A 27,392-nucleotide genomic window follows, 5' to 3' on the forward strand; every position below is an offset into this window, starting at 1 on the left:
CCTCTGGGTGGTGGAGGAAACAGCCCCTGTTTCTCTCCAGAACACAGTTTCCTCTTCATGGAGATACAATTTGATTAGCAGGTCAGGTGAGGCAACAACAATAAACAAATAAATGACTTATGCTGGTCTGTGGGAGACGTAACAGATCTTCTGTATCCCCAGAAGCTCTCAAATCTATATGAATTTACCTATTGCAAAAATCCCTCTTTAGCCTTCTCTTTTGAATCCAACCAATTTGGCACCCAACCTTTGCGGTATGCTTTCATGACCCTTGGAGAAGGGCCACAGTTCTGCCCATACTCAAACACAAATGAGGCTCTTGGAGACACCTCCTGGTGTCATGATCATATGGAGGCTGTTTTGGTTTCTAGGCTATCTTGTTGGGAGTCTGCACAGCCCTTCCATGGGGGTAATGATGATGCTAGTTGGTTTTCTTCCAAATGTGCAAATTACATGGGTAGCACAAAATGCTAGAAGAAATGAAAAAAATGGAAATTCACTGCTTGTGAAGGCCAAGAGGGCATTTGAACAAATGACAAAGAGAGATTTTACATCTTCACCTCTCTCTGCCTCCTTCTGGAGCGCTATCAATGAGCAAAGTTACAGATTCTCTCTGAGTCCAAGCAACTATTTTGCTATCCTGAAAGTAACCCTTTGATGGTGATTTTCCATCTGACCCTACAGAAATTAAATCAAATAATCAACTAGTGTTATTTATGATTGAAGGAAGGCTCTCTAAATATAAGTAAAAATTGGTATGAACAGTGTTACTCTATTCATATAGGCATTCCTTTTTTAGCAATTTATAGTAATTTTTAAGGTATTATTCAAAAGAAAAGGGAGCTGTTAAATAAATTAGTAGTGATAGCCATTGGAAATTATTTCCATTTCATTTCCTGACAACTTCATGAAAAGGTATAATTTATTCTGAAATGTATGTTCTGAGTGGAATGATTAATATTCTTCTTATTGTTAGAACATCTAGAACAAAATCTGTTTGTCCTCTTTCAACTGTAAGCGTATAGGAGGGTTGGTAATTTCCTCTTGAAAACTAAAAGAAAAATAGTTTCTTAGTTTAAGTGATACCAAAACCACTGAAATTTCAATTGTAAAATTTCATTAAACAACCTTAATGAAGATCATTCTCGTTAGCTCCATGTAAAATCACCTGCCTAAAATGTTCCCATATTCATAAAGAAGAAAGGTACGACATTAGAAGTTTGTTAGTTGCATGCTTCAAAAAATAGTATGCTAACAAGACATGGAACTGTGAACAGCTCATTGTCAAAATTCTAGTGGAAAACTGCTCTTCTGTGCCCTCATTAATGAGTATAATGGTGTCTGCATATGGGTGTTTAATGATAGTATTTGATGATAGAAAATAACTTCAAAGAAGAAACGATGATGGCTTTGTGGTTGTATGGAAGCTACCTCAAACTTTCTGAGAGATTTACTCTTGGTTCTTTGTACCTTGTTTTTCTTAAAGATCAAAGTATCTGTGTCTTCAGGAGGTGACTGCATTCGAACATACAAGCCAGAAATCAAGAAAGGAAGTTACAATAATATTGTTGTCAACGTAAAGACAGCTGTTGCTGATAACCTCCTCTTTTATCTTGGAAGTGCCAAATTTGTAAGTCTAATATTCAACTTTTCATTAGGCTGCTGTATGTGTATAGCTAGAGGTTAATCCAAAAATGTATAGAATCCAATTACATGGTCCCCAAATGGTCTAACGTAGGCTTTCAGATTTGAAAACTTCAACATCTTACCTTACAAAATTCTGAAGTGTCACATTAAGTTAGAAGTCAAATGAAAGGAAGAAAACTACAGTGTTTAGTCACACTTTCATTTGTCAGTATACCATCATCTCTGTTAAATTATACTTTCAGATCCAGCGATTTAAGAGTGCTAATAAGAATAAAGCTATTTTATTTACTTCTTTTTTATTTATCTTATTTACTGTTCAAACTAAATTACAATAAACTCTTCTGTTAATGAAATGAAAATAGCAAAGTGTGTACTATTTTTTTTACCAATGAAAACTCTTCTAACTTGTGTTGAATTTATGACCTGAACTGAAATAACACAGATTATATCTACAAAAGCCCACCCATAAAGTTCTAATTTCTTCCATTTGAACTATTTGACTTCGCATGCATGGGGATCTTCCAAAATGAATATGACTTCTTAACAAATCATTCATGGCATAAGTCAATATTTGCCATTTGGATAAGGAATTCTGGGTCAATTTGGGAAATAAAATCATAGCTGCCCCCTCAAAAATGTCAGTGTCCTTGGTGAAAATGATAATGGATTCCGAATTTAAATATTTGTTTTTATCTTTACCACAAGTATCAGAGTGAGAAGGGCTTTGGTCTCAAAATTAGACTTAATTAGAATTGGTAAAATTAGCAAACATGCCTGAGCATTATGGACTTTTTTTTTTTGCTTTAAGAATATAAAAATAAAATATTATTTTAATAATGTATAATAAATAATATTATTTGACAAGTATTATCATGAAGCTCCTAATTATTTCACATGTCTGCAAATGGCACTTATTGAAAAACACTCTGCTGGTCTCCTCTTTAAAGGTGCTTTATATCTGATATCTCTTGTTTTTGTATTTCTCTGAACTAGATTGACTTTCTGGCTATAGAAATGCGTAAAGGCAAAGTCAGCTTCCTCTGGGATGTTGGATCTGGAGTTGGACGTGTAGAGTACCCAGATTTGACTATTGATGACTCATATTGGTACCGTATCGTAGCATCAAGGTAACCAACTTAATAAAGATTAAGATAATTAAATGATAGAATTTTGAAGTCGTTTCCCAGTTTATAAGAAAACTCCTATTTCCATTTCAATAAGGTAACTGTGTATGCATGTAGACACATGTGTATGAATTTTATACATGTCTGGGAGTGGGTATGTTTGTCGTACTTCCTAGGAACTGACAAACCTTCCAGGTATTGACCAGAGGAACAACTCCATTTCTGACCCCTTCATCTTGTGTCTGGTAGGAATTTGGGGGTGTTGCTGTTTCAGGCTTCCTATTTTGCCTGAAGAAAGTACTGCCACTTATTCTTATGCAATACAAGCCAAAGCATAAGAGCACCATTATTGCCTGTCTTTGTGGTACACAGCTCCTCCTTTAGTCTACATAGCCACCATAGAAAAATGCAGTTTCAAAACACTGAAATTCTTATGTAACATACCAGGTCCACCCTACTTAAAATGGGAAGTAACTGAGAACTGATTCAGTTATTCTATCTTTGGAGCTTTAATGCAATTATCAACATCTAGTACCATATAGATTATTTATAGAACTATCCCTGTCTTCAGCACTTCCCTCCCATTTTCTCTTCTTGTTTTCCCAATTCTCAACTCCCTGTTAAACCCAAAGCAGCTAACAGTTGAAAGGTATGGTTAAGGGCCTAGGGCTAGACATGAAGCTGATCAGAGATAGAGAAGACTTAAAGAACTGGTAATTGTTGACTCTGGGTGATACATAGAGTTTCATGCTGTTTGTAGATACTTAATTTTTTCCATAATAAAAAGTTTAAAAGAAAGAGCCATGTGCAATGCCATGTGCTGTAGTCCCAGCTACTTGGGAGGCTGAGGCAGGAGGATCACTTCAGCCCAGGAATTCAAGGCTGTGGTCCATGATGATCATGCCTGTGAATAACCACTGCTGTCCAGCCCGGGCAACATAGCAAGACTTCGTCTCTTAAAAAAAAAAAAAAGTTATTAAAAAAATGAGAAGCAATATTTTTAGTTCTTTTTAAGAAAGTTTTTCAGCAAAAGTGTGTGTGCATGTGTGAGAGAGAGTGACAGAGTGCTTGCGTGTTTGGTGGTGTTGAGGGAATTAAGTACTTAACCGGGTTTAAGGACATTTATACTCATAAAGTACAGTTCTTCTTTCAGAAAAGATACATTCTGTTAAAGAAGGTGAACCTTATTTGATAAATTCATTCTTTTGTTACCATGTATTTCACTTAACACTGCATCCTCAAAGAAAAAAAGATTACCAAAATGAGACAGCAGGGAGAGAAATATGACATCGAAGTTTTGTTATGACTGCTTGTCTCAAAAGAGAGACCAGATTTTCATATTTAACAGCTCATGGAAATCAATCACTTAAAAAAGAAAATGAAATAAAATGATAATAGCTTTCAAAATTCTGTTAATTGAATTTAAAAGTGAACTTCTATGCAATTTGTACACTGAAATCTGAAGAGTGAATATGGTACTATATACATTAAGATGCTGTGCCAAACAATAAAAGATATACCATTCTAGGAAGACTACTTCAACAAACTGGGATCCAAGATATTATAAAGAATTTTAGGAGAAATCATGCAGCTTATGATATGGAAGGGTGGCTCATTTGGGGTCCACTTGCTGAATTAAATTAGACAAAATGCTGAATAAAGTAATATAAACTTGCATAAATTGTATGTGTTGGTAAATAGTAAATTATTATGTAAGCCATAGGAAAAAGGCTTTCCACTTAACCAATAGCAATTCATCAGTTAACTGCTGCTGTGTCATTTCATGTCAATGAACACACACAGAATCAGGATATGGTGCTCACTGGTTCTGGTTGAAACTGATGTAAGTGTTGAGCCAAGATCAGACTCTGAGTATTGATTTGAGATCTAATGAATTTGGAATGTTAGAAACTAAACAGCCAGTTTTCTCTTAAATTCTTAAAAACAAATCTCTGCATTTTATATCTCTTAAATCTGGAATTACCAGAAATGTGATGCATATTTCATTTTCTGTATGTTCCTTCCCTTCACTTCAACACGTACCCTTGAAGAACTGGGAGAAATGGAACTATTTCTGTGAGAGCCCTGGATGGACCCAAAGCCAGCATTGTGCCCAGCACGTATCATTCGACGTCTCCTCCAGGGTACACTATTCTAGATGTGGATGCAAATGCAATGCTGTTTGTTGGTGGCCTGACTGGGAAATTAAAGGTAATGTGTTCATCCTCCTCCTGTTCTATTTCATCTTTGTTGACATCTCCTGATATAATTACTTCAGGAGAAGGTATGATAAAGCTCTGTAAAACTTGATCACGTTTTACTTAACTTGCATTTATGAAAACATGAATTTATTTTGAGTAAGAATTTTCTTCTTTGAAGATTCAACCTGGAAACACAATATTTTTAAGCCTATGTGTATTTATTTAAACAGCTGTTGTTTTGTCTTTATCTGTGGCATCAGTTTTTTGTATATTCTTGTTTTAGTTGCCTCAAGAGCAAAGTGTTTTTTAAGTATACCTCATCTTCTGAATCGATGTGTGATTTATAGATATGAAGTGCTATAAAGTTCATACTCACATCTAATGAAAAGATTTATGAATACTTTGGGAAATATCACAGGAGCTATAAGCTTTCAAAACATGATCTGGTTTTTAAAGTTTTCAAGTTGCTCTTATTCTTATAGGGTGATGCACTTAATATTCATAATTGCTTCATGACAGTCCTTGCGCATTTCAAATTGCAGAATGCCTGCCTTTTAAAGAAGCTTGTGTTGATTAAATGGAATTAGGTGTTGGGAAACAACTATGGGTGAGATGCAGGAGCACAACCAAATATAATGGATAATCCTGGGCTTGTCAGAATCACCTTGAGATGAGATTAGTCAGAAAATGTGAAAAGCCAGGGTGACTCCAAATTTATGAGGACTCAACCTTCACATAGAATGAGGTTATTTTATTTGCTTTGAGTACGAGATGTGACTCTAAAGTATGAGAATTTATTCCAAAACCACACGCTGAAGTTATCCTCATTTCTTAGAACTTCATGTAAATGTATATGGTACATAGTAATATATAGTCATATTATCAACTTTCTCTCCTTCACAGATAGATAAATATAGGGTTAGCACACAGTAGTACAAAAGCCATGAATTTTGAAATCAAATCCAGGTTGGATTTCCTCCTCTTCCACTTACTAAAATATAACCTTAGACAAGTCACTTAACCCCTTGGGCTTTGGTTATCTCAACTAGAAAAGAATGATAAAAATATCTACCTTGCTTGCATATTGTAGGATACAATAATACATTTTTTAATATTCTTATAACTCTTCCTATATGCTAAGTAATGTTCTCAGTAATTTACATGAATTAACTTGTTTCATTTTTATAACAACCCCAAAAGGTATGTCTTAGTCTATTAGGGCTGCTATAAGAAAAATACCATGAAACTGGGTAGTTTATAAATAAACAAACATTTATTTCTCACAATTCTTGAAGCTAAGAAGTCTGAGATCAAGGTACTGGCAGATTTGGTGTTTAGTGAGGGCCAGTTTTTCATAGAAGGAGCCTTCTTGCTGTTCTCACATAGTAGAAAGAGTGAACAAGCTCCCTTGGACCTATTTATAAGGGCACTAATTCCATTAATGAAGGCCGTGCCCCTCACCATCTAAAACTCACCTCTCAAATGCCCTGCCTCCTAATACAATCACTTTGGCGGGTAGGATTTTAACATATGAATTTTGGGAGGGACACAAACATTCACACTATAGCAAGGTAGATACTAATATTCTGTTCATTCTATAGTTAAGGAATCTGAAGAAGAGAAACGTTAAATGTCTTGACCATGGTCACACAGTAATTAGCAGAGCTGGGATTTGAACTTAGGTTAATAGGCACAGTGGTCTTCACTCTCAACATCTTGCTTCACTGCCACGATGAATAGTGAGACACACACTACCATAGGGTGTGTATATAAAACATATGGCAAATAGCTGAGATGTGGTAGTCACACCTTAAATTGTACCTTAATAATTATTATGCAAATGTAATTGGCACAAAAACAGCATTCTGTCAGTCTCAGAAAAAGAAAGAAAACATGAACAAATGAAATCTATAGAAAACCTTAAGAAATCATTTTGGCCAAGAATTTCGAGGCTCCTGCCACACCAGAATATGAACCAAAAGCTGAAAACAACTAAATGAACTTGCTGATGAGAATTCAAATGAGCAGGAAAATCTCTCAAATATAGCTTTTCAGGATGTGAGAAGAAGCAAAAAACAAGCAGAATTCACAAGTAGGATAATCAATCTCTAGAAAATTAAGAGGTTCAGACTGATGACAGAGCATTGCAAGGACGACTCCAATGTGCAAGTCAGGGGCTCTGATCAACAATCTTTCTATGCGGCTGTGCAACACGTGGTCCCAGCAGTGGGAAATGTGCATTTTGATGGGTTTAACCTAAAACCATAGCAGTAGGCTATACCATAGAGCCTAGGTGTGTAGTAGGCTATACCATCTAGATTTGTGCAAGTACTGTACAGTCTATGCTTTTAACTATTCAGTAACTGATTTTAGTACTTAAAATTTTAACTATTCAGTAACTGTTTTCTTATGTGTGTTCTAAAAACCAAATGAGTCAATGCATGTTTTTCCCAGATAATCTGAGTAAATATGGGTTCACTTTGGCACAGAGTTTTTAAAGTTATAGGCACCAGAATATAGTACAGTCATGTGTCACTCAATGACAGGAATACATTCTGAGAAAGATGGAATTAGGCAATTTCCTCAACGTGCAAACAGTACTTGCACAAATCTAGATGGTACAGCCTACTACACACCTAGGCTTTATGGTATAGCCTACTGCTCCAAGGCTACAGCCTGTACAGCATGTTCCTCCACTGAACGCTGTAGGCAATTGGAACTCAATGGTGAGTATTTGTGTATCTAAACATAAACAAGGTACAGGAAAAATACAGTATTATAATTTTATGGAACCACCATCATATATGTGATCTGTCATTTACCAAAACATTTGTAATATGTCAATGCCAAAACAGTTGTTTCAATTTACAACAAACTTCTCTAGGAGGGACCAGGTCATTCTCTTTCTTCATGATTGTGTATCAAGCCTAAGACTTTTCCTGTGAAAATGACACCAGGATTGAATTTGATCAGATTATTTGTCGATTCTCTATTTGACTCCAGGCCCTGTGCTGTGTATACAAGCAAACGACACCAACATGGTCTCATTTCCTACAAAGTTGCTTACTTTTTCTTTATTCCCTTGAACTTGAAATCTTCTTGGCTGTGAACAGAAATTAAAAAATTTAGAGCAGCACTACCATAGAGTGATTTATACAAGTGCTTTTAAAAAATCTCTTCTATGTCATCAGCGTGTCCCCTTTCTTCTGATCTCAGGGGAAAAAGCTTTGTGTATGCGTGGCCCAAATTTGCCCAAAGAAAATTATGTAGGAGCACTAGCATTTATTGAACACCTTCTGTATATCAGGCACTGAGATTGGTGCCATAAATAAATTATCTAACTTTATTCTCACAAAAATTCCACATTACAGACAAAAGAATAGAATTGTGGAGAAGGTCAGCAGCTCACCTAAAGTAAGAAGCCAGGAAGTGTTTATTTACTGATGATGAAAACTGGTATAGCAAAAAGTAATCAGCATTCGTGGATTAAATAGTTGAGCTTTTCCCCTGTTGTTGACTCATCCTGTAGTAGCTCTAAGGATACAGATATAATATGATGAAAAGATGAATATGTACATATGCCAAAATATCAGAAAGAATGGATAATGATAACTTTAGCTTCTGCTGATAATAACTCTCATGGATAAACCAAGATTATTTGTGAGATTCCAAATTCTAGCAAATACGATATTTCTTTCTGCAGAAGGCTGATGCTGTACGTGTGATTACATTCACTGGCTGCATGGGAGAAACATACTTTGACAACAAACCTATAGGTTTGTGGAATTTCCGAGAAAAAGAAGGTGACTGCAAAGGATGCACTGTCAGGTTAGTTGAGATGAGAACTCTCCCAGGGTCTGTCCTGTGCATAATAAAAGCTTCGATTTTGTTGCATAATATTCTATTAGCATGTGGATGATGTGGAGCAGGTTTGAAATGATTATGCTCAGAGGTGGAATTACCACAAAACTAATGAATCTTCTAGTCCCTGCCTGCATTTGCACAGGCATTTTTCAAGGCCCTGGGAGGTACACTAGCAGTACATTTGCATAGTCATATGTTTTTATAAAATTTGCAAAGGTAAGAGATTTTGACTACAATCAGTTAAGTTTCCACTCCAATGTTCCTTCATGTCGAGGGGGTTTTTTGTGTCTGTGAGTACCTCATTGTTATAATTTTTTTTTCCTAAAGAGAGCTTTCCCCAAACTGATTAAGTTTCAGGTCTTGCTGAGCATGAATTCACTCTATTTATGTTTATAACAAAATTAGAACCTCAGCCTAGGTTTTATCTCTTACAGGATTTTTTTTTTAATTGACACATAGGATCCTACAAGTGCTTCAACTGGAGACCTATGGGATTTAATGATTCTGCTTCAAGAGAGAAGGAGAACAAGGGGCCGAGATAGTCCAGGAGGAAAGTTCCTAATACATGACCTCAATTATAAGATACAGGGTAGAATGAATAGGAATTTGAAAATATTCAACATCCTATCATACTAAGCATGTGTAGAGAATAAACATTTTTATATAAAAATGAATAGAGGATATAAAATATTTAGCTAGAAGTAGAGGATTTCTCAGCATAAAAATCTTAGAGCCCACTGATCACCCAAGCCTAAAGCTATTTTATTAAATTAAAACTATAAAACATACTTTAAATACCTGCAAACTTAACATGTCATAACAGCAACTCAAAAACCATTAAGTGCTAAGGAGTTTGTGTTATTTTCCATTTAAAGGATATACATACATTTCTAGGACCCAAATCCTAGCAGAGTACACTTCACATTTCTTTCTCTACATCTCTAGAGTTTCATGGAAGAAAGTAGCCCCAAAATATTATCCCTCTAAAAGTCTTAACTTCCAACTCTTTGTTTCTTTTTGACATCATGGACTTGTCAACGTGAAATTGAGGATAGTTTGGAAGCCTGACCCATTCATTGTTTAAAATGGTTTTGTCAATAATCTTCAACAAAATATAACATGGAAGGTTGTCTGTAAAATTCTTTCAATACATGAAAGACAATGAAGCCCACATTAATATTCTGCTACTCACAAACAAACACCAACTTTTCCCTAAGCGTTTCTTTGGTAAACTTCTAAGTAGCATTTTCAAAAGTCTATTTTCAACAAAACATCTAAGGCATTTAAATATCCATTCAGCAGTTCATGTCATGTGAAACTGTAATATCACTAATTATCAATTCTGCAAAGATTTTGCACTTCAACATATAAAGTATTATGCTAATTTATGATTATAAGAGTATTCCTGTATATACGTAGGGTGTTTTGTAGGTTGCAGAGATTCACGTTTACAACTTCCTGACACTAGAATGAATACAGCCTAGTCCTGGCCAAGAAGAGACATCACCAGGAAGGGAGGAAAACACAAATACTAAAATAGTTCAAATATCAGGCATAATAAAAATCCCTTTAAAAAGGCACATTCGGAGTATACTACAATTACCCACATCAGATTAAGGGCATCATGATCTGCTTCACAGAGGAGGTGACATTTGAAATGGGTCTTGACCTGAGGTAAGAGTCCAAAAAGAGGAGATAGCAGATGAAATGTGAAGAACATTCTAATTCCTGAAACCAGTAAGAGCAAAGGGAGGAAGAGTGGGAAGCCGGAGTGTTTTTAGAAAAGAACAAGTGTGAATTCACTCATACAAGATTGGCAAATGGGAGAATGATTTGGGTAAGATGCAGTGGCCACATAGGTTCATACACAGTTCTTCCCAGCATAATCGTTTGTTTTTTCCTACCACATAACGGTAGCTGAATCCAAAGTAAACCAACATAGCTGAAGACAGCAACCTCAAAGTACTGTGCCACAACACAGCCTGTACACAGTGTCCATTCACCCATATGCCTGCCTTCATCTTGATTTAGCCAAGCACTCTATCTCGGAAATGTTCGTGGCCCATGTCTTTTCCATCATTGTGCATTTTTGCCCCATTGCTAACACTTAGCAGTGTCAACCCTTTCTTATACCCCTTGTTATCAAACTATCTTTACATTTTCCTTTTAAGGTGAAGTGATATATATCCTGAAGTAATCCTATATTTTTTAATGTTTTAGTGTATCTTTTTGAGCTGTGCTAATACTTTGATCAGGATTGTTATTGTTTTGTGAGTTCTCTAATTACACAGTTGTGTAAGTTTTTAGCAGTCGACCCAACCCTATTTTCCCATAAGCCCTGTTATTTGTAAGAATAATTTTTATAGAACTCCTGGTGTGTGTTTGTTTGTTTATTTGTTGTTTTCAGGAAAACACATCACATTTGAACATAAAGAGCAATCATTCCTACTAAAGAGCAGGAGTGATTTTATGGAGCAGTTGTAAAAATGCGGCTAAAAGAGGTAGACTAAGAAAATGTCATAAAGACCTTAGAATGTCAGTTTTAGAAATTTGCATTTATTCAATAGTCAGTAGAAGAGATAAAATTGTTGTTATGCTTTAGAAAGAGTGATCTGTCAAAGATATTTTTAAAAGTGTATCTTATTTTTCTCATGTTTCTAAAATTCACATTAAGATTAAAGTAAGGGGGAAAAAAGCTGCTACAAGTAAAATGTAGTTAGCTGAGCATTGAAATGATGATATTTTAATAGACTAAGCCCCAACATTCACCTAGAACATAGCTGCTCCAAAATAGCATAATTAATCTATACTAACTTTACCAGACATCAAGGTTCAAAAGAGAAACAAAAGGCAAGTTAAGAAGCCTAGCATTTATTAATTATGAAAGAGTAGGGACTTTTTTAGTAGATGTATTCAGAATGAATAGGATAACTCTATTCTATTCTATGTCAAAATATTATAGAGTATACCTGGAAGGACTCATATTTTTTCTCATCCCATAGTCACCAATTCAAAGCCAGACTTACCTTGTTTCTCCTAGTGTTTGCTAATGAATTAAATGAACTGGGGGGATCTACAGCTCTATGTTTAGCCACTCCCAGCCCACAACTCTTTCCCGCAGATATCTCCACAATCGCAATAACATCAGACAGATAGGTAGGTAGATAGAGAGATACATAAAAATAGCCTCGTGTTTAGAAAAAATATTTTAAATGTATTCACAAGACTTATCTTAGATATTCATTAATTATGCATCCAATATTGATTAAACATATATTCTCTGTGAGGCAATTTGCTATACTAAGATCTTTTTCATCCTACAAACATCAACTGGATTCTAGGATCCAAGTACTGTACTGTATGTACTAGATGTTTTGAGTTTGTGCCTGACATAGGACCTAGCCCATAATCTCTTAGATGGTCTCATGAAATTTACATTCCAGTGAAGGAGACAGAAAAAAAATACAAATAAATACAGGCCTCCTTAATTGTCTGAATCTAATTTGCTCCAGAAAAATTTGTTGGAAGGCAAATATTCAGAGTAGGATCCTATATATAAGAAGTGTAATAATGTATTCTCAGCCCATCCAGAAACCCCGCCCCTTTGCCCAAATACCACTAAGACACCCTTAAGCATCAATATAACTATCTACTACCAAGTACTTCTACAAAACATAGAGCACTTAAAAAAACTACTGACTTAGTTATTGCACACCTCATGAAAGGTGAGAGATGGTTTTTCCTTATTCTAGCACGGTGGCAGTAGAGATGGAGATAAGTGGAAGGAACGAAGATGTATTTAGGGTATTTCCTGCCCTACAACAGCCTATAGTCTCATTGCTATTCAGTGATGCATTGAATAATGACAGACCAAATAGATATGATCTGATTCACGTGAAATGTCTCTCTTCTCAGTCCTCAGGTGGAAGATAGTGAGGGGACTATTCAGTTTGATGGAGAAGGTTATGCATTGGTCAGCCGCCCCATTCGCTGGTACCCCAACATCTCCACCGTCATGTTCAAGTTCAGAACATTTTCTTCGAGTGCTCTTCTGATGTATCTTGCCACACGAGACCTGGTAAAGATCATATGCATAGCAGAGTTTCTGTGACGAAAATGTGTTTGCTTCTTTTATCAGTTATTGGTAAAATTATCAGTTATTTTCTAAAAAGCCTGGGATGGCTGTCTGGCAGCCAAGAATGGGTGATACAGATAGTGCTTATATATTTTCATTAATAACTTTAATCACAGATACAATTTAATTACTATTTATTTTCAATACAACTCCCCACATAATCTTTTAAGCAATACATCCTGTAATAATTTTTCTCAGCATGGAGCCATGCAGCAGCAAAATGCTTCCTTAACCTTCTTTCAGAGACCTAAGTTGAAAAGGTGATTCTAAATATTCTTTGGCCTCATTTTTTTCTGATCAGTATTTCTTACTGAATTCTTTCAGGGAACATACCTTTTGGTTCACTTAATATGTTTTCAAATGAACTCACATTTTACTACTGTAATAAAAGGGTATGTCTTAGAAATTTGGTTGTGACCATGTGCATCATAATATCACCGCCACAAAAATTCAGAAAATAGTAACATCAATTCTATTTTCAAGATGGATTTCTGTAACAGAGTGCCATATTCAGCAATTTAGCCACAAGACCCTAATATAAACCACACAAAAAAAGCGAACACTCATATATTTCTCTGTGTATCTAATCCCTGGTGTATGTTTACTCTATTAATAGAGAGATTTCATGAGTGTGGAGCTCACTGATGGGCACATAAAAGTCAGTTATGATCTGGGCTCAGGAATGGCTTCCGTTGTCAGCAATCAAAACCATAATGATGGGAAATGGAAATCATTCACCCTGTCAAGAATTCAAAAACAAGGTGAGTTTTTACAGTAATAATGCAATATGGGCCTTAATCATGAAATCCAAAGTGCACATGTACCTGATCAAGAGGAAGACTCCGTCTATAATTTTAGCTACTCACAAGTTCAGTGAAAAATTTATACAGTCATTTTTTTGGCTTAGATTATAGGTGATTTGGGTTAGACATGACTGATTGAAGAGCCAAATGCTTCTCTATCATTTTCTTTTGAAACTGAGAGCTTAATTTGAAAGCATAAAACTGTCTTGCAACTTGCAAAATTATATCCTGTAATATGTTTGAAAAATGTTGGGTGCTTTCCTTTTCTCCCTATTCTGTCAAGATGTTTCCCTTAAAGTGGCCCACAGTGGAATCTGTAGGGGTGGTAGGGCATAGTTATCAGTTCTTTGCTCATTTAAATTGCCAAACATTTGTATGCGTGCAAGTGAATAATTGATCAATAGTAACATGACATGTTTGTGATTCGGGGACATTTTAAAACACTTTCACAAACATTGTTTTATCTGATCACATAAGCAGGTATTTTGTTCCAGTGTTAGAGAAAGTAAAATACACACTCAAACTTTTATGTGGTCACAGACAGATATATATAAAAGATCTCACAACCAAGACAGAAATCCAAGTCTGTTAGTTCCGAGTGCAGTGCTATTGCTTTTTAAGTATATAATTGCACTAATTCTGTGTAGTATGGCATTACCAATATCTGCAAATGAGACTTTGTTACTTCTGCTAATATAAATAGGCTTAATTAATGTTGCCAATGCCAATGTGACATTTCATGACAATTTAAATTTAAATTTAAATTTGTACCGTCTTTCATTTCTGTATTTAATACATATCTGCCAAGCACCTTCTAAGTACCATGTAAGAACTAAATGAATTTCTAAGTTCTTGCCTTCAAGGAACTTGCATCAAATTGGGGAGAGAGACAAGTATCAATGGTTAGAGGATAGAGAGCTAACTGCTGTGATAGAGATGTATGTAGCCAGCGAGCAATCTCAGAAGAGAGACACTTGAGTCAAACAGAGAGGTCAGTTTCCACTGGAGTGCCCCTGAGGCACAAGCTGGATGAGGAGTTAGCTGGATGAAAAGCATGTATGGACATTTCAGAGTAGTGAAAGTTGTGTGAAAGCCTGGAGTCATCAGAGAGCATAACACATCCTTTTCCAGCTGCATTTCCAACAGGAAACTCTAAAGAAATCTCTCATATGGGACAAAAACTGGCTTTGCAGTTCTTTATTTTGGAGTGCTGCTGCATACATTGTTCCTGTGTAAGAGAGGCACAATGCACATTTGCATGTCAGAAGCTCTGTGTAATTAGTTGTTCAGTAAGAAGAATGTTTAGCTGTTTAACTCAGCAATTTCCCAAATTTCTTTAATCAGAGAAATCCTTCCATTCCTGTAATACTAGCATTCCACTGAACACACTTTGGGGAATGCTTTAGTAACTACAAGTGAATCCATAGCCTACATGCGTGAATGAATGTTGGCAGGAAATTATCAGTAGGGGCCAAGAGATAACAGAACCAGTGCATAAGGGGACATATGAGCTAAGTGAGTGAGTTTCAACTTTATCCTGAAAGCTATAGGGATACCGAGAACTCTAAGAGTTTTAAGAAAGGGTGTGATATCATAAGACTTGTGCTTTAGTAAGGTTTCTTTAGCAGCAGTTTGGAGATGTGTAACAATTTAGGATGCTACGGAGTCTGGTGAGCCTAGTGTCTCCCCACCAACTTCTCTTCTATAGCAGTAGAATAACAGATTTGAAGAAAGAAGGAGAAGATGGATATGCATTATAAAAGAAAAAAAGACAACCTAAATGTCCATCAACAGATGACTGAGAAAAGAAAATGTGGTATATATATACCACAGAATACTATGCAGCCATAAAAAAGAAGGAAATCATGTCCTTTGTAGCAACAGGAATGGAGCTGGAGGTCATTAGCCTAAGTGACATAACTCAGAAACAGAAAATCCAATACCACATATTCTCACTTACAAGGCGAGAAGCTAAACAATGGATACACGAAGACATGAAGATGGAAACAATAGACACTGAGGACTCCAAAAGGGGGGAGGGAGGAAAAGGGGTGAAGGTTTAAAAATCGCCTATTGGGTACAGTGTTCACTGTGTGGGTGATGGGTCCACTGGAAGCCCAAACTTCACTCTTATGCAATATATCCATGAAACAAACCTTCATATGCACCACCTGAATCTAAAATTTTAAAATAATAAAAATAAAAATAAAATTCGGAACACAAAGCTGAATTGGCTAATGCTATAAACTCTAAAGATAATAATATGCTTGGTAGATGTATAGTGTAACAAACAGGGATAAAATGATTCAACAACTTAGGAGAACAATTTTTACAAATGGTCACCTTGGAAACGCTAATTTCCACAATCAGTCTGCTATCTCAACTTTTATTCTATCCATTAAAACAAATAAACAAAAGATCTGTGCTCTGAATCAATGTTAGTCAAAGGTCAAGTTACAGAATCATATAAATTTGAAAGTAGTTAAAAATATGTTTTAGGTTTACTGTAACTACAACATTCCATCAATTCAGAAAGTTCTTCCCCCAGTAGGTCTAATTTTTCCAGATTTTACTAGAGCTACTAACTGTTACTGTTACTGTTACTACTCTGTGGTCCAGAAATCAGAAAGAATTTTCCTTTATCCCAGCCTACTCAGTATCTTCTGTTACATTTCTGGTTTCTAGTTCAATCCCTTTGACACGGTTGGCTGATACCGTCTCATTTATAAGTCTTCTCCTTGGCTTTCAAATTGACTCTAGACTCACATTGCTTTTTGCCTTTCTGAATACTCCTGTCAAATGCACCAAGCAGTCATTCTCACTTTTATTTTGGGTATTAATGACATGAACCATTCTCCTTACTTCTCTAATGTATCACCTCTATGGTATCACCATTAAAAAGAAATTAAGCCCTATGAGGTTTAGTTGTTCAGAATTTTGATTCCTAAATTAGACTGGGAACTTCTACCTTCTGCCCATGGTTGTTACCCATTCTCTATTCTCTCTGGTGTCTCACTACAAATTTCTCAAGTTAAACAGGTGAAATTTTTTATTATAATAAAACTATAGCTGTTCTGTTTTTCCACATGTATTCTCATATATCCAATGTATTTTCTCTAATACTTTTAAAGTATTTTATTACTATAGCAGGTCAGTTAATATGTATTAATTTTTCCTTATAAAAAGAAAAGCATTGAAGTCACAATGGAAAAGGCAAATGTTATAAACAATTCACAAAAGAAAAACGCAAACTTCTTACATAAAGTTGAAAAATGCAGTCTCAATAGATTACAAGCATATGGTCATCGACTTGCAGTAGCAATATCCAAAGATCACACTTAAAGCAGTAAAATCTAAATTTAAAAGGAAAAGAAGAAAGGCTTGGCAAAATAACCTTACTACCTGCTTTGATAAGATTAGCTCTTACAGGACACATTTATTAAATACCAACTATGCATCAGATGCTGTGCTGGATCAATGAAGATGCGTACGGTTCCTACCCTTGAGTAACTTACCTGCTGCACAAGTAGCAAATTACTGTATCTGTTTAGGGTACAGTAAACACCAAGGGAGATATATGGAGGGAGAGAAATAAGGCACTAACTGAGACCTAAGTCCTTTTTTAGTTGAGGGGGTAGGAGGGGTGGAAGCAGTTGCAGGCGATCCAGGCCAAAAAGCATCATATGAAAAGATAAAGATGTATAAAAACATGGATTAGTTGGGCAGATGTTGTAATCAGTTTGAATTATTGGAGTTTAAATTTCAAAAGAGTGATAAAAGATAATGCTGGGCATGTTGGCAAGGGACAGATTACAGGAAGCTGTTTAAACTATGTTGAGGAGTTTGCAGTTCATCTTGATGAACTTGATTTTAAGTAGAGATGTGACAGAGTAATTTCAATTTAAGTATATTAGTCGAGGTGTCAATGTGGAAGATATATTGTCAGAAGACCAAACTGAAGACAAAGTGAACAATTGGGTTCAATAATAGTCTAGGCAGAAGGTAAATTATGCTTGAAGTAAGAGATGCAGTGGGAATTGACATCAAAGAAATGCAGAATAAATTCACCATGTGATACCACTACACAGCTGTTAGAATGACTAAAATTAAAAAGACTGACCATACTCAGTGCTGGCAGAAGGTGGAGACACTGGAACTCATACACTGCTGCTGAGGATATAAAGTGGCATAACATTGGAAGAGGTTGGCCATTTCTTAAAAGACTAAATATACATCTACCATACAAACCAGTCATTTCACTCCTAATTATTCACCCAGGACACAAGAAAGCATATTTTTATACAAAGACTTGTACCAAAATGCTCACATTACTTTTATCTGTGTTACTCAAAAACTGAAAACAACTCACATATCCATCGACAGGTAAATAGATACACATAAATTGTGGTATACTCATACAATGGAATACTAGTCAGCAATAAAAAATAAGAAAGTATTAATATAGGTACAAAATGGATGCATATCCAAATAGGCAGACAAAAAGGCAAATTTTGGCAGACAAAAAAAGAGTACATTTGTTTAAAATTACATAGAAAATGTAAACTACAGTCACAGAAAGCAGATGGATGCTACTTGTGAATGGTATATGTATGAAAAGGCAAAAAGGAGGGATTACAAATGAGCATAAAGAAACTTCTGGGGTGATGGATATGTTCATTGAGTGTGGTGGTGGTTCTGCAGGTGTATACAATTGCGTGTTATAAACATGGTTTAAATTATAGCATGTTAATTTTTCCTCAGTAAAACTGTTTTAGAAATAGGACAGATATTAGAGGTATTTAGGAGAAGAAATTAGTGAAGCTGTTGATTGATTAGATGTGGTGAGGAGAAAGTCAGGATGACTCTCTAGTTTAGTAGATTGGGTGGGAGTTCATAAGACCAACAACAAAAAGTAGGTTAAGTAATACAGATTTGGGAGTTAGATGATAATTATTTTGATTTGAAATGTTTAGCTTAAAGTACACAAGGAAAATATAGATGATGGTGTCTCACCTGTTGAATGTGGACTTTTAGGCAAAAATCAGGTCCAAGCATACATACATTTAAGTCATCAATACATTGTAAGTAGATATAAACTTGAGTTTGCCCAGATGGCTGAAACCTGAGATGTGGGCAAAGGAAGGGATATTATAAAACATCAACATTTTAGAAGTGTTCAAAAATAGACCCCGGGGTAGGAGATTGAGAATGAAAGGTAAAAGAAGCCAGAGAGCTTGACATTATGGAAGCCAGAAGAAATTTTCTATAAGGAAGGAAATGCTAACAGCATTAAATATTGCACAAACATGGATTCAGATAAAGTTTAAAAGAACTCCACTGAGTTTGGGTATAGGCAGGTCCCTGAGGACTTTAGCAAGACCAGAGTTCACAGAGTAGTGGGAGAGGAATTGAAATAAGGCTCCAGCAGTGTGGATCATTGCTCCTTTTCAGTGACCAGATTATTTGTTTTATATGAATTATTCTCAACTAGTTGGCAAGAGCACTGTCTCTTGAAATTCAAGTACAGTCCTTCAGGAGTGTTCTCCATCTTCCTTGAGTCAGTTACAGAACCACAGTCCCTGACAGAAGTGTGCCCTATCCCCTAAATGCATCGACTAGGATGCAAAGTTGAGAACACTCAATTAGATTTTCAGTGGATCAAGAAAGAGAACAAAAGAATAATAGCCAAAGTAAAAACAATTAGCTTATAACAACTCAGCATTGATTATAAAATATTTGTTAAGTCCCTACTCTGTCTATTATTTAATAAAATCCTTATTTCCCTACCTACTTATAAATCACATCTGAACTCATCAACTGTGAAATTTTGTGTCAATAGCCTACTTTTCTATTCTGTAAAGAAAAGAAATAGGGCAAGAAATAAAAGCAAGCATTAGCATTTACTAGCATTTCCTGGTAGAACCCACTTCATCGCTATCACTCATGAAGGATAGAGTAAAGCACTTCCTTTAAGTCAGTAAAAATATGCCATCCTGTCTCTCTGCCAGTTACCTTTTGGGCCAGTGAATTTCAATTCAATTGTGTTGCTGCTCTTTAATCATTTTTTCTTAGAATGATTTCTAAAAATGCATATATTCATTCATGGATAAGGAGGAAAACCACCTCCAGTCACTGGCTTGCCTGTGATAGAGAGGCAGAATCTCATTTTCAGACACCATTAAAATACCCACCAAGTCTCTAGAAAGAGACTATTTTCATCTCCTAGTCAACAGCCCCATATGAAAATATCTTTGCCAATCTAGATAAAAAGGAACGTGTATGAAAAAGTCTCGAAAACAGTTTTATAAATCTATTTTCTTTTAGCCCCAGTCCAGTCAAGGGGATATATGTGTATGAAACTAATGATGTATATAAAAATAATAAAATAGGTGTGTGAAAGTAATTCAATTTTAAAATCTTGCTAACTATATTTGATAGGACAATTATTCTTTTAGGTATTTTTCTTGTTTTTACAAAAGTCTGGTTTGAGGTGTTCATTGGTATGTGTATTTTTGTCCTTTTTTAATAAGGCAATTGTGTTTGATTTTATTGAAGATACATCTTTTTGAAATGATAGGGCTATAAACTTCAAGGGAATTTTGGAATTTGATGTTTCTCTGTGTTTTCCAAAGAACACTGATTCTGAAAGATGATGGGTTGAGTGAAAATAATAATATTTCATGGTTAAATAAATTTGGGAAATACTTTTTGCTCTATGTCCTTCTCTAGGAACATTGCATTGCATATTAGCATGCTGAAAGATCTGGGCAGCCATAAAATTAAGAAGATACATGTTTAACTTTGTATAACCCAGTATTTGTCATATTTATTTGAGCCAGGAACATCCAAGAAACTAGCATCCTAAAGAATAAACATTTAGAAATTCCCTTATAACCCACTGGTTCAAATGCCCATTTTCAAACCCTTGCTAATTTAGATCCTACATCAGACAAAGGTTTAGAGGCCAAATCTATCATCTTAAGGAATTGATGTCAATATGCATCAAGGATGCATATGAAGTAGTTAAAGGCTGGATCTAAGGACATGTGGTAGAAAAGCATGTAATTCAGAAAAAGCCTAGCTTGACCCCTAAGAAGGGGGCGGTAGTGAGGGGGATCAATGAGATAAGGAGTTCCTGTCTGCTTTCTAAACAATGCAGTTTGAACAAATAAGTGCCTCATCTTTCCTTTTTTCTATCTATCTATTTCTGAATTCTTATCTTCATCACATTAAAAATACCTTGAGAGACCCAAAAGAAAAGCAAGAAGGCATGAGGACTGTACCTCTGTCACAACACTTAGCATCTGGTCTAAAATGTAATTTACAGTGTACCTGGATCTCACCACTTCCTTGTACAACATCCCCTTCCACTTCCATGTACAGTCACATTTTACAACAGTGACACTTTGCAGATGAGTCTAAATCCCAGTAGTTCCTGTGGATAGTAAAACTTACAGAAAGAGCCATAGATTAGGCATGTTTCTAATTAATTATCTGATTCCTAATTAGATATCTTCGTTATTTAGCATTTTTAATCTTGCTTTATTTTATAACTACTTATCTAGATTATAGAAAACTACATCAAATGGATCTTTGATGTCCATTTATAGTTATCTCTTTTATCTTCATTGGTTTGCCTTCATTGGTGTTCAAGCTATTATTTTCATGCTCTTTGGGGGATAGTTTAATAATGTATTTTATTGATGTTATTTCTGTAATTATTAAATTGCTAAATATAGTGCAAGTGCTTGAGAAAGTCAATGTTAATTCTCGAATTAAACCAAATTTGTCTTGAAGTATTAATGACAATATAGATGTGGTTGATATTGCTTAAATAAAATGTTAAACTTTCTATCTCGTTTACAGCCAATATATCAATTGTAGATATAGATACTAATCAGGAGGAGAACATAGCAACTTCGTCTTCTGGAAACAACTTCGGTCTTGACTTGAAAGCAGATGACAAAATATATTTTGGTGGCCTGCCAACGCTGAGAAACTTGAGGTAATTTAGTTTATATGTAAAGCTAAGGATTAAGTTTTAATTAAATGACCACTATGCTCACTAGAGTTCTGAAGTTTAATTACAATAGGAATGTCATATAACCGTTGGTTGCAGAAAGGCCTAATGAAAAACATCATGTTGCATGTTAGAACAACACCAGGATTTAGAAACCAAAGGACTAATTTGACATCTTTGTTGAAGAGATGGATTGGAGTCGCTGTTTCCTTTATATGCACCTGCTGAAAAGAATTATGAAAGTAATTAAAGGTAGAAGCCAGAGTTGAATGTGGATCTTGTAATTGCTGTTCTCCTTGTACACTCACTGGAGATAATGGCACTCTGACATTGCTTAGTGTTCTGAAAATTAGTCAGTGTTCCAGGATGCTATGAGTATAACCTATTTTATTGCTAAGCATTAGCATCATAATGGCATGTTTGAGCTTTCCCATATGCCTAATACAAGAACTATATTAGTTGTTCTCATGCCCATGCCAACATTTTTTTTTAATTTCACATATGCTTTTTAGCTAGCAGTATGGGGAGACACATTTGCTTCCTAATTTAGTTCAAAAAATAAAGTAAAAAATGTCAGAAAATACTCACATGCTATGTAGTTAATTTACTGCTTATTATAAAACATAAGATAGTCTATAAGGATGGTACTTGGTGCTCAATAAATGTTAATTAAATGCTAATTAGAATGGGATTAATTGATTTGGTTAAACCATAAGAGTTTATTACAGACTACCATGTTTTTAATTTTTTGTTTTAATTAGTTTGGTAGTTTTTAAAGGGTATAAAAGTTCTGTCTAGGTGTTTCTACTCCAAAAAGACAGATTATGTTTGGAAAAATCCCAGAATAGCTGAAAAGTGTGATGGTCAGTTATTTTCATATTTCTAAATGAGCAGTGAAAGTTCAGTCTCATTCTATGACAGCTAGTGTGCAGGCTGAAATTTCTTCTCCCCAAATCTAAACTCATAGATGAAGCAACTGTCTAATTATCTGATGAGCTTCATGGTGCAAATAAATTGGCTCTGCATTCATTGTAATGTATTTGTGTTAGAAAAATAAATTCAAAGTGTGAAGTCAGAAAAACATTACAATCAAATTTGAATAGTACCACAGTTATTACCTAGAAATTCATTTACCAGTCATTCACCAAAAGTTTGTTGAGTATCTACTATGTGACAGGCTCCATACTAAATACTAGGAATCCAGTGGTTGTTCAAATCTAAGATTTGCTTTACAAGATCATTAACCATATATTATTGAGTGGATTAAATACAGCCAAACCTAAGGTTATTCAAATCTAGCTTCATTGATTCTAGTGATGATTTTAATTATCATAAAATAATTTTTAGGAATTATCTATAAAGGTGTGCCTGTTAAATTCTATAAAATCTGTTAAAATCTGAATCTGTTAAATGAATCTTTATCACTAAAATGTTTTTACTTTCATGGTACAGCGTTGCATAATTACAGTATACTATTTCCATAGTGTGGCGCATTATTTCAAAACAGCCGTTAGAAGTATATTTGTGGTTGATAAAGGAACCAAACATTCATAGTTACCTGTTATTTTGCCTGCAGACAGGTTCTCAGTATGACAAAGTGCAAAAGATGTGGTAACCATAAATTATTTTTACATGCATTGTTAAGCTCAAGCTCTTTGAGAGGCAATATTTATAAGCCATTCATGAACACTACAGAATAGTGACATTGTACATTTTCCCATTTATTAGACTGATAAGAACAGGTACTTTAAATTCATATTTCAAAGTAAAAATTTTCCAAGTTGATAGCATGAGCTACAGTCATATTTTGATTCTAATTTCACTGCCGTCAAGGGCATATGTCTATTTTTAGTTCTATTGGGGCTTTTGCATTTCTTTCCTTTGTAGATCCCTGTGAAATGATTTTTTAAAGATTTATGATTAAAGTTTATTGTTTTACTAAATGAAAATGTAATTATAAGTAAATTGTTTTTATTTTTGTTTTTTTTTTCCTCTTTCCCGTTACCTAGTATGAAAGCAAGGTAAAATTTAAATTTATGCATGCCTTCTTCGAGTGCATGGGTTGGGTAAATGTGGCTTCTTAGATAAAGCAGCCATGCAGAAGCAGAGCAACACCAGTACAGCTTTGTTCATAGTATGTTTCACGAGCGAGCCGTGCATTCTGTGAGAGTTCTCCTGCTGCCCCTTGCTGGCCGACATTCTGCTGCTTACCCACCATCAGTTGGGCTGCAATTTGAGTTGTCTCACCAGCAGTGATGAGATTTGCTCTGCTCACTTGTTCAACCATCTGCACACAGTGCCCCTGGTGACCAGCAGCACACACTCAAAAGGCAGCTGGTCAATTTCTGGTACACAGTCTAGTTCTGGGGAACACAGTAAAGTGGTCTCTTGAGTTGAACCCCGGGCCCTGGCCTCCCTAGTGCCATGCTGTCTGCTGAAGAATCAAACTGCGCTCTCACATGCTTACCACTGCCTTCTTGCTTTTTGCAGGCCTGCAGATATGCAAACATTTACACAGCCTTTGTACCTCTTGTCAAAGCTGTTTATCTATTGACATGTTTATTTAAAACTAGCTATGGTGCCAGGTGAAGGAATCTCTGGAAATACTATATTTAAAATAAGTATTTGCGTTAATAGTAAAGAAGTGTGAGATAGTTCTCCTAGCTTCTCAGGAGCATTTTAATTCTTACTTGCATTAGCATAAAAGCTGTGAGCAATAGGCCTCCATAAATGGCTGAACAAACCTCAGAGATGTGCAGGGCTGGTATCCTCTGGCTAGAGCTAAAGCCTGGTGTTTTGGCATTTCAGAGCCCAGCTGTGCCAGATTTCTGCAAAGAAGATAATAAAGCCGAACTGATCCAAGAAATTTTTAAAACCGAGGCTAGATTTTTAATAAGAGAAATAGAATATACAGAAATGAAAGTAGGGAAAAATAAACCATGCGTTTTATCATGATACAGTTGTAAGACCACTAGTTGTGCTACGTTTGCTGAGATGGCTAAAAAGCGAAGGCTGGCTTTCATGGAAATATATGTTAATAAAATTCTGGGATGGCACTGTGTAGGTTTATAATTTTCCTTTGAGTGGTGACCCTCAAGAAACAGGGACCCATGGTTACCATTGAGTCCAGTCACCTTATGTGACTATTTATCCCCTGTAATTGTCCTAATATTGAAGTTGCTAAATCATATTTTGGAATGGTTCTTTGTGTTTCCATAAACAAGGAACTATATAACTTGTAGGAGTGATTTACTTTAGTAACAAGACCCCTGAAAAAAATGGCGATAAGTCAGTCTTTCCATAAAGGAAAATATGGAAGCAAGTGAACACTGTTAATGAAATTCACCTTCTCTTTGCATTATGCAAGAAAAATATAAGCGAAATTCTCACCCTACAGTTGGGCATGTTCTTTATAACAACCAGTTGACTGAACGAAAAGAAAACCTTGGGAACAAGGAAAAATTATCAATGAAAATAAAGAAGTTCCAGAAAGGAGTCGGGGTCGGGGGGGCGGTGGAAACAGACAGATACCTGACATGAAATAAATCAACTGATATACACTGCCAAGGTCTAATTTGTTTTTCCACCTGTTTTTCCTCACGCCATGTGTTTTTCATTAAGATAAAAAAAGGAACTTGGCATCATGGGACAATGAGGAGAGAATTAATCATCACCATAACAACTACAATATATTGATGCCGACTGGACAGTTTTTACCGATGCTGATTAACACCACATAAAGAATTATCTTTTTCATTTCTATATACTTTCACTATTCAAAATAGTAGCCACAAGTTACAGTAGCTATTTAATTGTAAATTAAATCAAATAAAATAACAATAAATATTCAGTTTCTCATTGGGACAAGCTACATTTCAAGTCCTAGTAGCCACATGTGGCTAGTAACTACTGATTTGGACAGCGCAGAACAGACAATATCCATCATCACAGGAAGTTCTGTGGAACAGCACTGTTATAATTAAAGAAGTATCATCGTCACTGACATTCTGATAGCCTTTGTTTGTTGAGCACTTACTGTGTGCAGTGCTATTCCTTAATTTATTAAACCTTTGCAATTTGATTATGTAGATACTATGATTATTATTATCGTGCCCATTTCACATGTAAGAACACTGAGTCTTGGAGAACTTAGATCACTTGCGACATCTGGACTCAAAGGCAAGGACTTCATTTCCTAATCTGCTGGCACACTTGTCCCATTTTGTGAAGTAGTATGCAAAAGTAAACATTCAAGTGTAGTTTGAGTACAAAAGTCATTTTTCAATTCTATTGAAAAAATAAAATGTATGGGTTTTTGCATTTGGTTGCTTTATTTCGTTATTGTTCTAATATAGAATACAGACTTTGGGGTCAATCTGTAAACTAAGCTAATCTGTTAAAAAAAAACATTTTTTTATTTTGAGACAGGGATCTCACTCTGTAGCCCAGGCTGGAGTGCAGTGGCACAACCATAACTCACTGCAGCCTCGGCCTCCTGGGCTCAAAAGATCCTCTCTCCTCAGCATCTCCAAGTAGCTGGGACTCCAGGCACACACCAACATGCCCAGCTACTTTTTTTGGAGGGGAGGGCAAAGACAGGGTCTCACTATGTTGCCTCAGGCTGGTCTTGAACTCCTGGCCTCAAGTGATCCTCCCTCTTCGGCCTCCCAAAATGCAGGGATTACAGGAATGAGCCACTACACCCGGCCAGTAAACCTAATTTTTAAACATCTGTTTTTTAGACTATATAATTCAAAAGAATGTTTCTTAGACTTTGTTTTACTTAAAAGCCTTAAAGAGATATGTAATAGTATCTTATTTTTTAGCTATCTCCCAAGAAAAAGCCTCAAGTAAAAATCTTTTTCAAAATAAACATTTTCAGATTTTTTCCTAACTTTTGAGCAAGGTTTTTAAAAACTTTTTGGTATGTAGTTTGTTTCTGCTGCCTATGCAATTATCTTCTCTTTGGTGAAAAAAATAAAACTTATTTCATTACACATATAAAGCATTAATAAGAAGTCAGTTAATTCCTGTACCTCATGTTTAAATGCTGTGGATGAGATTATTGTTAAAAGGAAGAAGAAGGACTACAAAAAGACTCCTTCTGCAGGATAACATTAACGTCCACTTAGACCAACCAGTAGATGATGGAAACCAGAGTTTTCTGGGTACACGTGTGCACAGTTTGATAACATGTGCCTGCATGTGTCTGCTCCATAAGGCTTCCTTCCAATAGTCAGAGACTACACTACCATCACCCTAATGATATTCCTTTTGCTTTCCATTTGACTATTCAATAGGCCAGAAGTAAATCTGAAGAAATATTCCGGCTGCCTCAAAGATATTGAAATTTCAAGAACTCCATACAATATACTCAGTAGTCCCGATTATGTTGGTGTTACCAAAGGATGTTCCCTGGAGGTTGGTCTGTTTTTGAAAGTTCTCTAAACACATTTATATCAGATTTCACTTACTTACTGTGGCTGCTCCTACAAGGATCAGTCTTTTGTTAATATATTTTACATTTCTACTGATCCTACTCTTAAATGATAAAGCAAGATTAAAGCATTCTCTAAATTACCATGATAAAAAATGGTA

At 35.5% G+C, this 27,392-nt stretch overlaps 1 protein-coding gene across 3 annotated transcripts in view; it reads left to right on the forward strand.

The window, feature by feature from the left end:
• The window catches only part of LAMA2 (laminin subunit alpha 2), a 652,245-nt gene that overhangs the window by 587,350 nt on the left and 37,503 nt on the right, over window positions 1-27,392 (forward strand). For 2 of the 3 annotated variants that reach the window (XM_054558144.2, XM_054558146.2), the window contains 9 exons: window positions 1,487-1,630; window positions 2,641-2,774; window positions 4,823-4,982; window positions 8,676-8,800; window positions 12,752-12,914; window positions 13,588-13,732; window positions 21,641-21,779; window positions 23,804-23,815; window positions 27,095-27,215. In XM_054558144.2, coding sequence (XP_054414119.2) covers window positions 1,487-1,630; window positions 2,641-2,774; window positions 4,823-4,982; window positions 8,676-8,800; window positions 12,752-12,914; window positions 13,588-13,732; window positions 21,641-21,779; window positions 23,804-23,815; window positions 27,095-27,215 — 1,143 coding nt within the window. The remainder of the gene's footprint in view (window positions 1-1,486; window positions 1,631-2,640; window positions 2,775-4,822; window positions 4,983-8,675; window positions 8,801-12,751; window positions 12,915-13,587; window positions 13,733-21,640; window positions 21,780-23,803; window positions 23,816-27,094; window positions 27,216-27,392) is intronic. The other variant, XM_054558145.2, reaches the window with a different exon arrangement.

Source organism: Pongo abelii, chromosome 5, assembly GCF_028885655.2.
Source record: "Pongo abelii isolate AG06213 chromosome 5, NHGRI_mPonAbe1-v2.0_pri, whole genome shotgun sequence".
NCBI lineage: Eukaryota > Metazoa > Chordata > Mammalia > Primates > Hominidae > Pongo > Pongo abelii.